Source organism: Vulpes lagopus, chromosome 4 (genome assembly GCF_018345385.1).
Source record: "Vulpes lagopus strain Blue_001 chromosome 4, ASM1834538v1, whole genome shotgun sequence".
Taxonomy (NCBI): Eukaryota; Metazoa; Chordata; class Mammalia; order Carnivora; family Canidae; genus Vulpes; species Vulpes lagopus.
The window spans coordinates 44,783,858-44,797,583 of record NC_054827.1 but is presented as its reverse complement, the minus strand read 5'-3'; the positions used below and the strand labels follow the sequence as shown (position 1 = coordinate 44,797,583).

The 13,726-nt window shown below is 53.3% G+C and overlaps 1 protein-coding gene across 7 annotated transcripts; it reads left to right on the top strand.

The window, feature by feature from the left end:
• Positions 1-7,022: 7,022 nt before the first annotated feature.
• Positions 7,023-12,820, top strand: REPIN1 (replication initiator 1). Of its 7 annotated transcripts, none has more exons than XM_041753330.1 (3): positions 7,023-7,112; positions 8,514-8,628; positions 10,025-12,820. In XM_041753330.1, exons 1-3 carry the CDS (start codon positions 7,038-7,040, stop codon positions 11,746-11,748), a joined length of 1,914 nt encoding a protein of 637 aa, XP_041609264.1. In that variant the 5' UTR covers positions 7,023-7,037; the 3' UTR covers positions 11,749-12,820. The 7 variants fall into 7 exon arrangements, with proteins under 7 accessions (XP_041609264.1, XP_041609263.1, XP_041609269.1 ...); XM_041753329.1 differs by having other exon boundaries at positions 10,022-12,820; XM_041753334.1 differs by lacking the exon at positions 7,023-7,112 and adding an exon at positions 7,618-7,772 and having other exon boundaries at positions 8,443-8,628.
• The last annotated feature ends 906 nt before the right edge of the window (positions 12,821-13,726 follow it).

Genomic DNA, 13,726 nt, shown 5'->3' with positions numbered 1-13,726 from the left:
GGAGCTGCTGAGGAGGCTCTAGGTTGAAACCAAGTTTACATTCTGATTCACCACATGAAGTTATTTGAGAAGGGTCTGGAGAGGAATGAGCTAAGGTTGGAGGTAGCACTTTCGTTATATGGCGAATGTGTATGGATGGCATTCGTGCATGGCCACATGTGCCACTAGCAAGAATGAAACACTTGAAAATACACCTGCTTCTAAAAAAAAGAAAAAGGAAAAAAAGAAAGAAAATACACCTGCTTCTGCTAAATTGCAAAGACCTCACAAAGATTCTGCTTAGAATTTTCTTGTGTCTCCAAATCAAGCTTGGCCTTCAGTAGATTTTAAACCAAGAAGGTTTACACACAGGCTTCTAAATCCATCTTTTGCATTATGTTGAAGAAGACACAACCCAATGCCAGTCTGGAGTAGAAGAAAAAAGACATAGCATCATAATAATAGACGAAATTTGACCTTGAAAGGGTAAAAATGTAGATCTCTAGGTAAAGTCAAGTACCTTTTCTCTTGGCCAAAATAAGTTTGTTAGCTTTTCCTGGCAATGTAGGGTTCTGAGAGCAAATCACCAAGCAGTGGTATATCACCAGAACATCAGGGTGCCCTCCTGCCACTGAGCAGCGGTCCCCCACAGAGCCAGAGGTTCCTCAAAAGTTCTCAAATTCCTGTCATTCTAGAATAACGTTCCAGATAAAAGAATATGTTGAAGGCGCTACTGCCTACAATCAAGAGTCCTTCAAGCAGGAGAGTCACAGTCTCAAGTTTTCCTCTAAATGTCTTCTTTGCCTCACACATACTGACTGGGCATTTCTTAAGAGGAAAAGTGGAATTCTTCTTTCCCTGGAAGCTCCATCAGACTCCCATCATCTGCTTAACAAGCAGGGAAGAGCGTTTGAAATTTGCTGGTAGGTAAGCGATGGTCCAGACCACTCCCTTGGCACCTGTGTGGTTGGTCGAATCCAATTTGTTCCCCATTTCCTTATTCATTTGGCCCCGAGGCACTGAGTTCCTGCCACCCTGGACCTGATGCCTTTCTCCAGTCTGGCTGCAGTAGAAAAGAAAGACCGGCCAGATTCCTGCTTTCTCAGGTGACAGGAGCTTTGGGCAACAGAAAAGCTGGGTAGGGGAGCCAAGAGGGGATGGGGTAGGGGTGGGTGGGTTGATAAGGACCCTAATCCAGGTTGAGAGCGGAACAAAGGATATAAGTCTGTGAATGTTACCTTATATGGCAAAGGAGCCTGCAGATGTGAGTTGGCTAAGAATTTCGAGATGGGGAGATTATGTGGGGGAACTAAAATTAAATACAAAATCTCCTACCGACGCAGGAAAACTCTCTGCAAAGGCAGGAGAGAAAGAAAACAGTTTTATTATCCAATAAGCATTAAAGCAGAAAGAGATGCATGTCCCAGGCAATCGGCTCAAAGATGAGGAAAGCAGGAAGAGACCTCCCCCTGTTACACAGCCCAGCAGACCAGCCCGCTACTCACGGGCTCTCCAGGTACAGCCTGACCAGGCATCAGGCAAGAGGACTTCCCTGGTGCCACCGTTGGCCACCCATTGTTCATCCACCTGGTGATCGGGGTAGCACCTGTGTTTGTCCATCGCCTTCATCCTAAGGAGGTTTTAGTGTCTTTAAGAAGCCACAGTAGGGGTGCAGTAGGCTCTCCTGTTTTATGGCAGAAGGCAGTTGTGCAGCTCAGAGCTGGGCACCTGCACAAGTCAGGTCTCTGCCCTCTGGTGAGTCACCATCTCCCTTGTAAACACCTCGAGGAGTGCCCCCCCCCGGGGGGCCTTGGAGAAAGGCCTGGGCTGTGAAGCTGGTGAGAGGCTCCTTTCCCAGTGCATCTCAAAGGGGCAGAGGAAAATTGACAATGACAACTTTCCTCAAGTAATGCTCTGAGGGAAGGAGTTGGAGGAGAAGCACTATCTTGTTTGCACCAGGGAAAATTAGAACTTACTTTTCTTAGTTTTAATTTGTATTTGCCCTCATGGTTGGCCTGGATCATCTAGGTGACCCCTACGTGTGATCACAGGTGTCCTCACAGAAGGGAGGCAGGGTGAGCTCTGAGTGCACCTGGGACAGATATGACAGCTGAGGGGACATGCTGGCTTTGAAGACGGAGGCAGGGGTCCTGAGCCCAGGTGCACAGAATGCAACTCTAGCAGCTGTAAAAGATGAAGGGACCAGCTTTTCCCTGAGAGCCTCCAGAGGGAACACAGCTAGGGATGCCTGGGTGGCTCAGTGGTTAAGCACCTGGCTTTGGCTCAGGTCGTGACCCTGGGGTCCTGAGATTAGGTTCCACATTGGAGCTCCCTACAGGGAGCCTGCTTCTTCCTCTGCCTGTGGTCTCTGCCTCTCTCTGTGTGTCTCTCATGAGTAAATAAATAAAATCTTTAAGAAAAAAAAAAAAAGAGGGGCAGCCCAGGTGGTTCAGTGGTTTGGCACCACCTTCGGCCCAGGGTGTGATCCTGGAGACCTGGGATTGAGTCCCATGTCAGGCTCCCTGCATGGAGCCGGCTTCTGCCTGTGTCTGTGCCTCTCTCCCTTTCTCTGTCTCTCATGAATAAATAAATAAAATCTTAAAAAATAATAAAATAAAAATAAAAATAAAAAGAGAGGGAACACAGTCTGGCCAATGCCTCCAGTTCTGCACCAACTGCCTTTGGACTCCTGGCCTCCAGAACTGGAAGAGAATGAATGTGTGTTGTCTTAAGCCACCAGGTTTCTGGTAATTTGTCACAGCAGCCACAGGAGACACCTGCCAGTGGGCGGTTCAGGAGGAGACAGGCTTCCTGGGAAGCACGTTTTTTGGAGGAGAGGGTACTTGAGCCCGAATCTGAAGAAAGTGATGAGTGAACCCTCTAAAGTTCTGCAGGAAGGGTGTTCTAGGCAGAGGGAACAGCCACTACAAAGCCCCCTGGGGGGACTGGGCTACTGTGGCTGGGTGGTGCCCAGCAGAGACAAATGTGGTCAGACCTCAGGGAACCTCGGAGGCCTCAGCTATCTGTGGGGTTCTCAAAAGGCCCTCTGCTGTGCTTCAGAGAGTAGGAGAGGCTGCGCAGGGCAGGCCTGGGGGCAACAGGGGTACAGCTGGGAGGTGCCCAGACACAGGCCTCGCCGCCCTGGAAATCAGATCTCTACTTACCTGGTTTCCTTTGGACCAACCCTGTGCTTTTCCTTTCAGAAAGACAGACTCCTAGAACAACAGCAGGGTGTCTGGTGCAGCACTTTGTTGGGGGGGTGGGGGTGGTAGCATTTGCTCTCAGTCTGGGGCTGCCCTTACGGGGGGTCTTGGCACACAGGAGGAGGAGCAGCACTGTGATCTTTTCCTGAGGAGTTTTCAGGCAACCTAGCAAGATCCCTTCATGGTAGATGCCAGCCTGGGACATTGAGGGCTGCTTCCCCCACCCCCAGGTCTATGCCTGGGGGGCTCTGGATGGAGAGCTGGCTGAGCACCTGCAAAGGGCTAAAGGGCCTGGCCTCCACCCAGCTGAGCGTGGGACCTTTCTGCCTCCTCCCCACATGGCCCACAAAGTCCCAGAAGGAGGCTATGAGGGTTTCCCATCTGCCTTCAGGATGCTGTCTGAAGCCAGAGTTAACAATTGTTAGTGGCATCAGAGCGAAGTTCTCTCTTCTCTCTGGCTTCCTACTCTCCTCCGGCTTTCCAACAGTCATCCATTCAAAACTAATCAACAAGTACTTGGTTTTATTTCATGTGAAGCACTACCCGAAGAAAGATTTCCATTGCTAAACCGGGCTTGGAAGTCCTCTCAACGTCCTTTCACGCTGTGGGAAAGCAGCATGGACCACTTCTGGGTGGCTCACGATGAGGCCCAGCACGTGGCCCAGGGGCAGATGGCAGGCACTGACTCACTGTGTCAGGTGCACCGTGACTCCTGTGTGGAGGACTGGGACTGTGTATCTGTGAGAAGTGGATGCACTTTGCCCTCTTGCAGATACAGGACTGCTTCTAAGCTGTCCTCGGTCCTCTTCATAGAAGATTTCTGGAGACATTGTTCCCCTCATCCCCTGGGATGCCCACCTACTTTGCCATCTAATCCAGTAGTGGGAGACCAGGCACTGTTGGAGGGAAAGAGGGACCATCCCAGAACCTCTGTCAAATTTTGCTGTCTGGTGGGTCCTGTACCCCAGATAGAGCAAGCATGCCAGAGCTGAGACAATCTCCACTGGGTTAGGTAGTTTGGCTGTTTGCTGTACCATACCCCCTACATCCTCCTCCAAGGCATATTGAAGGGTGGAATCCCAGGTACCTAACTTACCAAGGCCTAGAATTCCTGGCTGGCATAAAGGTATGGGAACCCCTCACAACTCCTGTGTTCATTTCCCTTCTGCAGAGTGAAAGCCCCATCATTTTCTTTGGCTATGCCAAAAGAGGAAGTTGCAGCAGATGGTTAACTCCTGATTGGGTGGGAAGACACTTCTAGTGGGGACCAGGGAGGGAGGGACTTAAGTGAAGAGCCTTTTGGCAAAGAGAGACTGGTTACCAACAGATAAAGATACTCTAGGGGTCAGGAAGGAGTTCCCCTCTGAGGGTGCTTGTGGGAATGTAGCATTGGATGTGCCACACTTATTCATGAACTGATAGATATCTCACAATTATTCTGTGCTGTGTCCAGCACTTGGTGCTTTTCCCACACATATCAACTTTAGTGGTTAAGAGTAGAGCTGGTTTCTTATCAACCCCTATCTAGCTGTGTGGCCCTGGGCCAATTCCTTAACCTGAGTCTCAGTTGTTTCATTTGTAAAATGAAGACTAGAAGGGTCTGTTTTCTAGGGTTGTTGGGAGAATTGAGATGTGTATGTGAAGGGTTTATCACCATATCTGACACCAGATAAGAACTCCCTACATATTAACTCTCCTTACTTAGTATTTAGGTAAAAATTAGGATACCTTAGAGGCACCTGGGTGGCTCAGTTGGTCAAGTGTGACTCTTTATTTTTTTATTTTTTAAGTGTGACTATTTTTTTAAAGATTTTATTTATTTATTCACGAGAGACACAGACATAGGCAGAGGAAGAAGCAGGCGCCATGCAGGGAGCCTGACGTGGGAGTTGATCCCTGGTCTCCAGGAGCACACGCTGGGCTGAAGGCGGAGCTAAACCGCTGACCCACCGGGGCTGCCCAAGTGTGACTCTTGAAGAAGAATTTTTTTATGGGACACCTGGGTGGCTCAGTGGTTTAGTGCCTGCCTTTGGCCTAGGGCATCATGCTGGAGTCCCAGGATCGAGTCCCATATCAGGCTACCTGCATGGAGCCTGGTTCTTCCTCTGCCTATGTCTCCGCCTCTCTCTCTCTCTCTCTCTCTCTCTGTGTCTCATGAATAAATAAATAAAATCTTTAAAAAAAGAATGTTTAAAAATTATTTTATTCATGAGAGACATAGGCAGAGGTAGAAATAGGCTCCCTGCAGGGAGCCTGATACCAAGACTTGATTCTAGGACCCTGGGATCACAACCTGAGCCAAAGGCAGTTGCTCAACCACTGAGTCACCCAGGTGTCCCCTAAGTGTGACTCTTGATCTCAGCTCACATCTTGATCCTCAGGGTTGTGAGTTCAAGCCCCCGAGCTGGGCTCCATGCTGGGCACGGAAACTACTTAAAAACAAACTAGAGTATCTTCTGAATGCACTGATAGACAAATCCATTTTTCTATAACCATCAAACTTGAAACATACATTGTGCCATATGCTGTGAACATATCTTCTGAACACCAAAATTCATGATCTGACAAAAGTTTTCTTTTCATGTTTGTGAATTTTATATAAAAAGTATAAAACTTATACATTTAATCTACAAATAGAAACCTTGACTGTGAAAGATAAAGACCTGAACAAATGGAGGGACATGAGTCTTAAATCTCTTCAAACGGATTTTAAAATATTGACAAGAAAACTTTTAAAATAGTTGACAAATTCTAAAGTTTATTTGGAAAACTAAGTAAGTGACTGTAGCCAAGACATTTTTTTTCTGGGGGGAAAAAAGGAATCTGTGTGCATTGGGAGTACTTACACTAGTAGATATTAAAACTTATTTTCTGTGATAAAAGTACACACGTAAAATTTAATTTGGGGTGTGGTGGCTGCTCTATATAAGACACCAAAGGCAGGAACCATAAAAGCCTTTTACTTTATAAGATATGAACCCCCCAAACACTGTGAAATAAAACCAATCTCCCAGCTTTAAAAAATGGACAACGCGAGCAAAGGGACATAAGTAAATTTACAAAAAGAAAAAAAAAAAGAAGATACAAACAGGTAATAAATATGTGGAAAAAAAAAAAAAACAAGCCAGCTAACTAGTAATCTAGGAAGTGAAATTCAAAACAATGAGAAATAATGACTTTAAATTTGAAAAAAAATAGCCTGTGTTAAGGATATGGAAAAATGGGCATTTCTCAAGGTAAAGCTAATAAATGTTCCTGGAAGATAATTCAGAAAAACATTTAAAAACATACACTTTGCCTTTGATCCATCAGTTCCCCTCTCCTCAAATTTTAAAACCAGGCATGTGCAGTAAAAGACGGAACTATAATGATACGGAGAAACAAGAAAGTTTACCTGTACATTTATGCAGCCGTTAAGAATCATGTCATAAGAGAATATCTAATAAAATGGGAGGAAATTCACAATATTGTTAGTGAAAAGGGAAGGATACATTTTCACAACGCATTATGTCAAACATGCAGAGATAAAGCATAGGAAACAAAAACCTGGAGGGGACAGACCAAGATTTGAAATGTAATTGACTCTAGAAGCTCAAAGTACGAGAGATCTTTATATTCTGTTTCTGCTAGGACCGGTGCAACAGATTGAAGGGTTTTAAAAATGATCGCACGATCAACACTGACTTTATTGTAAAGCACAGAAGTACACGACACCGTGCCCGCCTGGAAAGCCCAGGAAGTGTGTCTGGTTTGCAAAGCCCCGGCCACCTGCTCGGCGGTGAGTCACGGGCGCGGGCTCGCACCTGCCTCCGCGCCCGCCGACCGCCGACCCGCTGCAGCGCGGCTCCCAGCGCGATGTCCGAGGCGGGGGCGGCCCCCGCGCCAGGCCCCGCGCCGCGGGCCGCGGGAAGCCGGGAACGCCCGCTCTCGGTAATTTCTGGAATCGGGGGCATTCCCTTTCTAAAGTTCGGGCGGTCGGGCTTTTCCTTTCTCCACTTGGGAACGAACCAGAAGCCGGGCTTTCGGGTCAGCGCGCCGCCCCCGGCCGGGGGGGCATCTCGGGGCCGCCACGCGGCCAGCGGTCGAGGTGGCCCGGGGGCGGCGAGCGCTCTCGGGAGAGGCCGGCGAGGCCGGGTCCGGCCGAGGGACCGCGGTCCGGCCACGCGGGCGCGCAGGGACGCGCGTCCTCCGTCGGGACAAAGGGTCGGGAACTTGCGCCTGGCCTGTCCCGGAAAATCCGGGCTGCGGTCGCCATGGCTACGGAGCCGGGCTCCCGGCGGCCGCCCCCAGCCCAGCCCGCGAGGGGGCGCTGGGAGGGGGAGGGGGCGGGGGCGGGGCGGAGGGGACGAGCCCGCCCGCCCCGCCCCGCCCCGCCCTCCGGCCGCGGCCGCCGGCCCCAGCCCGTGACTGACCCTCGGCAGCTCCTGTAGTCACGTGGCGCTGGGAACCGGCGGGGGGGCTGGGCCCGGGCCTGGCAGTTGTGAACTCGAACCTGCCGCTGTCGCCGCGCGGGGCGGGGAGCGCGGCCGCCGGCGCCGGCGTTCCGGCCTCATGGACGCGCGACGCGCCTCCGCGCACCCCGCCGGAGAGGTTCGTCCCGGGCAGGGCGCGGGGTTCCACGCGGGCCCGAGGCGGGCGGCCCTACCTGCCGGGCGCGTGACTGTGTGCGCTGTGGGGGGGACAGTGGCGGACCGAGTGGGGGGGCGAGCCCGCGCACCTGCGCACAGGCTCCGCGAGGTGCGCTCTGCGTGGGGACCCGAGCGGGCCCAGTGGGGGCGCGCGGAGCCGGGTGTCCGCGACGTGAACGGGGGACACGCGCGAAAACAAAAGGGGGGTGTGGGGTCGCCGGGACCCTCTGCCATCCAGAGGGCACAAGGGGATTGTGACCGAGACCTGGCCTCACTCGCTCGCCCTGCGCAGCCCCTTGGGAACCGGGCCTGGAATTCCTGTTGGGAGGAGGGTGGGGGAAGGGGAGCCAGCAGGGATTCCAGAGTTTCTGCCATCCGCCGGCCTTTGGCCATCAGCATGGAGAATTCGTGCTGTGACCTTACCGTGGAGGAAATGACCCCCAAGCGCTGTCGTGTACTTCCTTGGCGAAGGGGGCAATATTCATTTATTAATCCAGTATCCATTAAGGTTACTCGGCCGCTCGGGGTGTGGGGCTTGGGTGGGGGAGGGGGTTGTGGCTGGCGAGGACACAAAGATGACTGCCCTAGAGGAGCTCAGAGCCTCATGCATGTTTTCTCTCCCCTCCCCGCAGGTAAGGCTGGCCTCTCTGCACTCAGAGGTCTGAGCTCTGCCATGGGGGTAGGGGTGTCTTTACTGCTGCAGTTTTCTCTGACATCTGGGGGCCACCAGAGTGTGGGCGGAAGCAAGCGCTACAGCCGCAGAAGTATCCCCGGGAGGAGCTGGAAAAAACCTCATCTCCAGCTCCACGGTCTCCAGGGTAGAGTCTGACCTTCTTTGTTGGGATCCCAAATCATTCCACAGCCCCAGTGCTCAGATCTCATTCTGGAGGAAGGGAGTCACCTGGGGGGGGGGGGTTGGGGGAGGATCACATTCCCAAACCAGCGGTCTTCTCTGTGCTCATTCTGGTCATGGAGAAGGAGGCATGTCTGAGCTGCTCAAGAGGAGTTCGGCTCTAGGGAATTTAGGAGGATGTGCCTGGAGCTTGCAAGCCGGCAGTGAAGGTCCATTAGGAAGCTAATGACCACCCACTCCTCAGGGCCTTCAGGAAGCTCACCTCGAGGAATCTCGGCTCCCGGCACTGTGGAAGAGTGGAATGTAGGACAGCCCCTCCTGGGGTTGGCAGGGGACAAGGATTACAGTCTTGTCTTTCTTCCCCTTCTTTTGCCCCAGTAGTAATCCCTAACACCCTGAGGGAGGCAGACTGTGGGTGTTCCTTGGACTTGGGAGAGCTTTCCTTCCTGCAGTGTCCTAATCATGTGTGTGTGGGTAGAGGAGGGCAGGCAGGCAGTGTGGGCACAGTCTGGACAGGCAGTGGCCTGGCGTCATGCAGTGCTGCAAGTAGCATCTAGCACTCCCTTCCTGTTTCCCAGAAGCGCTGTTGTCTCTTGCTCTCCAGGCTTCTACCCTGACAGACTGAGGTTAGGGAGGCCAAAATGCTCCCTGTGGTGTGATTAGAGCCCAGGAGAGGGTAAATAGGATAAAGGCTGTAGGAGCTTCTTTCTGTGGGAACTTTACAAACCCAGGTGTTTTAAAGGAAAGAACACTGGCCTGGGACTTAGAAGACCTGTCACCTGGTCTTGGTTCTGCTGTTGGTTTACTGTGGCCCCTCGGGCGAGTCCCCTGTCCTTTTTTATGCCTCAAAATTGCTTCGTCTGTCAAACAGGGAGCTTCATGTTCACTTCTCCAGTCTCTGTGTTTTGTGAAGCTCAAATGTAGCAGTAGGAAATAGTAGAAACGAGCAGAGGGCAGCAGGGAAGCACTTGTAAAAAGCATAGAGCACCATAGGGAAAGGTGACTACATTCTCCTGTGAGTCCTAAGGCAGGAATGTTTGCTCAGCCAACGCTGGAGTGTTTACTTCATGCCAGACACGGGGTGACTGGCATGAGGGGGGATTCCACGAAGTGTCAGAGTTCCTTCGTTCTGGTAGTTTCCAGGGCCAGTTAAATACTTAGGACAAATACACTCAAAATGGTATCTAGAAGTGCAAGATTGAAATAATGTAGAACATACAAGGAAATAGAAAAATAGTCCAGATTCAAGGGCTGTAGGAGTTCAGAGGGATGAGCTCCTTGAGGGCCTGGGGTCGGCCAGGGAGGAACTGGGGCAGGATAAATTGATCTCCAGAGTGACACTGCTCTTCCACCCTCAGCAGAGGAAGAACCCATGCTGGAACGGCGCTGCAGGGGCCCCTTGGCCATGGGCCCCGCCCAGCCCAAGGTCTCTGGGCCCTCCCAGAAGTTGCCCCAGACCATGGAGAAGGAGCCCCACGGGCTGAGGTTACAAGGCACTTCCGAGGCCCAGTTGGGCAACCAAGCCCCCAGTAAGGCCCATCGATGTGTCCATTGTAGAAGGCACTTCCCGGGCTGGGTGGCCCTGTGGCTTCACACCCGCCACTGCCAAGCCCGGTTGCCCCTGCCCTGTCCTGAATGCGGCCGTCGTTTCCGACACCCTCCCTTCTTGGCACTACACTGCCAGGTCCATGCCGCTGCCACTCCAGATCTGGGCTTTGCCTGCCACCTCTGCAGGCAGAGCTTCAGAGGCTGGGTGGCCCTGGTTCTGCATCTCCGGGCTCACTCAGCCGCAAAGCGGCCCATTGCCTGTCCTGAATGTGAGAGACGTTTCTGGCGACGAAAGCAGCTTCGGGCTCACGTGCGGAGGTGCCACCCCCCAGCCCCGGAGGCCCGGCCCTTCATATGTGGCAACTGTGGCCGGAGCTTTGCCCAGTGGGACCAGTTAGTTGCTCACAAGCGGGTTCACGTAGCTGAGGCCCTGGAGGAGGCAGCAGCCAAGGCTCTCGGGCCTCGGCCTAGGGGCCGCCCTGCGGTGACCGCGCCCCGGCCTGGCGGAGACGCTGTTGATCGCCCGTTCCAGTGTGCCTGCTGTGGCAAGCGCTTTCGGCACAAGCCCAACCTGATCGCCCACCGCCGTGTGCACACGGGCGAGCGGCCCCACCAGTGCCCTGAATGCGGGAAGCGCTTCACCAATAAGCCCTACCTAACCTCACACCGGCGCATCCACACCGGAGAGAAGCCCTACCCGTGCACCGAGTGCGGGCGCCGCTTCCGCCACAAGCCCAACCTCCTGTCTCACAGCAAGATCCACAAGCGGTCCGAAGGGTCGGCACAGGGCGCCCCGGGCTCAGGGAGTCCTCAGCTTCCAGCTGGCCCCTTGGAGGCCTCGTCGGAGCTCGCTGCAGACGCCCCGCTGAGACCCAGCCAGGAGCCAGCACCGGAGCCTCCGCTGGAGGCCCCTGGGGCGCCCCTGCAGGACCCGGCTGCCGCGCCCCCATCCCTGTTCACCTGCGATGACTGTGGCCGGAGCTTCCGGCTCGAGCGCTTCCTGCGGGCCCACCAGCGGCAGCACACCGGGGAGCGGCCCTTCACCTGCGCGGAGTGCGGGAAGAACTTCGGCAAGAAGACCCACCTGGTGGCGCATTCCCGGGTGCACTCGGGCGAGCGGCCGTTTGCCTGTGAGGAGTGCGGGCGCCGCTTCTCCCAGGGCAGCCACCTGGCCGCCCACCGGCGCGACCATGCCCCTGAGCGGCCCTTCGTCTGCCCGGACTGCGGCAAGGCTTTCCGCCACAAGCCCTACCTGGCGGCGCATCGACGCATCCACACCGGCGAGAAGCCCTACGTCTGCCCAGACTGCGGCAAAGCCTTCAGCCAGAAGTCCAACCTGGTGTCCCATCGGCGCATCCACACAGGCGAGCGCCCCTATGCATGCCCCGACTGCGACCGGAGCTTCAGCCAGAAGTCCAATCTCATCACCCACCGTAAGAGCCACATCCGGGACGGCGCCTTCTGCTGTGCCATCTGTGGCCAGACCTTTGACGACGAGGAGAAGCTCCTGGCCCATCAGAAGAAGCATGATGTCTGAGAGGGCAGGGGCTGCAGAGACCAAGGGAAGGGGGTGGCCTGAGTGTCATTTACAGGCGTGTTGCTGTGGGCCTGTGCTTGGGGGTACCTGTGTTGCTGCTGCTTTAGGAAAGGGGTGGGAGAGCAGCCAGTGAGCTGGGCCCTGTTAGGGAGGGAGGTCTAGTCCCCAGCGGCCAGGGAAGCCTCACTCAGTGCAGGGGGGCTCAGGCCTCCAGCTGGTGTTTGCTAAGGTTCTGCCCTGACCATCCTGTGCCCTGGAAAAGTAGCAATAGCAGCTCTACCTACCCCTTAGAGCCCTCCAGCTGGAGGGGCCACCAGGGGACAGGAAGTCCCTTCCCCTCTGGTGTTGACGCCTTAATGTCCTTGTCTTTTATCATGAGTTCCTTCAGGTCGTTTTTTGGAAGTAGGTGTGGTACAGTCTTAGTAAATGAGCGCTTGGGAGGAAAAGTGGACCAGCTGGATACACCTGGGAGAACCTGCTGGCCTTGTTAGACAGTTCCTGGGCCTTTTCCAGCACAGAGGTGAGGCCACACTGCTCGAACCTGTCCCACTCCGTCCCCTTCTGCCCCTGCCCCTGCATAGGCACCTGGACTCAGACCCATCTACTGTTAGCGCTCAGCTCCACTCCACCTCCCCAAGATCAGTGCACCACCTTCCTGGCGCTTAGAGCATCCCCTGGCTGTCAACAGCTCTGTGTCCAGGCTTTTGTCTGAACACCCCAACCTTCCACTCGTTCCAGAACTCAACATGGTGGGAAGGACTGCCCCAGTGATAATGGAGGGTCGGCTGACAGCGTGAAAGGGACAAGTTTCCTTTTCAACATTTCTAGGTTATGGATGCCCAGCCTCCCCTACCTCCGTCCACCTCCACACTTAGGTGACAGGGAGTCCCCACCTCCTGAGGCCCTGGTTCTATTGTAGGATAATTCTAATTGTTAGAAATTCTTCCTCATAATGAATGGAATCTGCTTTCCTGTAATTTCTACCTATTGGGCCTTGTTCTGTTCTCTGGAATGAAACAGAACAACCACTTACCCTCCTTTTCAAACTAGAGAATAAAGATTTGGTTTTAGAGCTGGTGGCTGTGTGTTCCTTTCTCCCGAAGAGCCTTGTAATTTGAAAGAGGGGCAGCATGCTGCTCTGGGCTTTGGTTGTGGTGGGGGGAGTGAGGTGGGGGATAAGTGCCTCCACTCTGAGTTCTTTTGCACCTTACCTCCAGTACGCACCTTACCTCCAATACTTCTCCAAAGGAGGCCAGGCACACCCTGCAGATGGGGCTGGTTCTGCAGGGACTTGGCTTTCTGTGGGGTCAAGTTAGACTTGGCAGGGGCCAGTTATCGGAAGAGTTCTGCTACGAACCTTCTGCAATGCCTTCCTGGCTGGCCTGCTGCAGTTCCTCACATATGTGGCTACAGATGCTTCTCTGCACTGGTTGTTTCATACAAATTTGAGTGCCTATTTTTGACAAATATCAGTAGACCCTTTTCGTGCCAGTTTTAGTAATTTCTGCACAGATCCCGGCACCTAGCACACAGCGCATAAAAACCACAATTTCTGTGAGTGGCATTTTGCAAAGAAGTTCACCTAAATTATCCCACATAATCCTCGTATGGTAGGTACTCTTCTTTTAGAGATGAAAACATTTGCTCAAGGTCATGTGACTGGCAATCACCAGAGGCGATCGAAACCCAGGTCTATCTGACTTCCATAACCTGTGCTCTTGACCACTGCCACAAGTTTATTGGGTGAATGGAGTGCGCTGCTGCTTTGGCAAAGATAATTATTAAATGCCAACTATGCTTATGCTTGATGTGATGGTGACTAGGGGTTTGCCAAGATAAGACTTTGTCCTTACCTCTAAGAGGCCTAAGTCTGGAGAGGAACTGTGTGTGTACAGCTAATGAGCAGAGGGAGATGGATGGGGGTGAGTGGGACTCTGTGTAGGATGGAAACAGATGGCTTCCAAATTTCATATTGGTT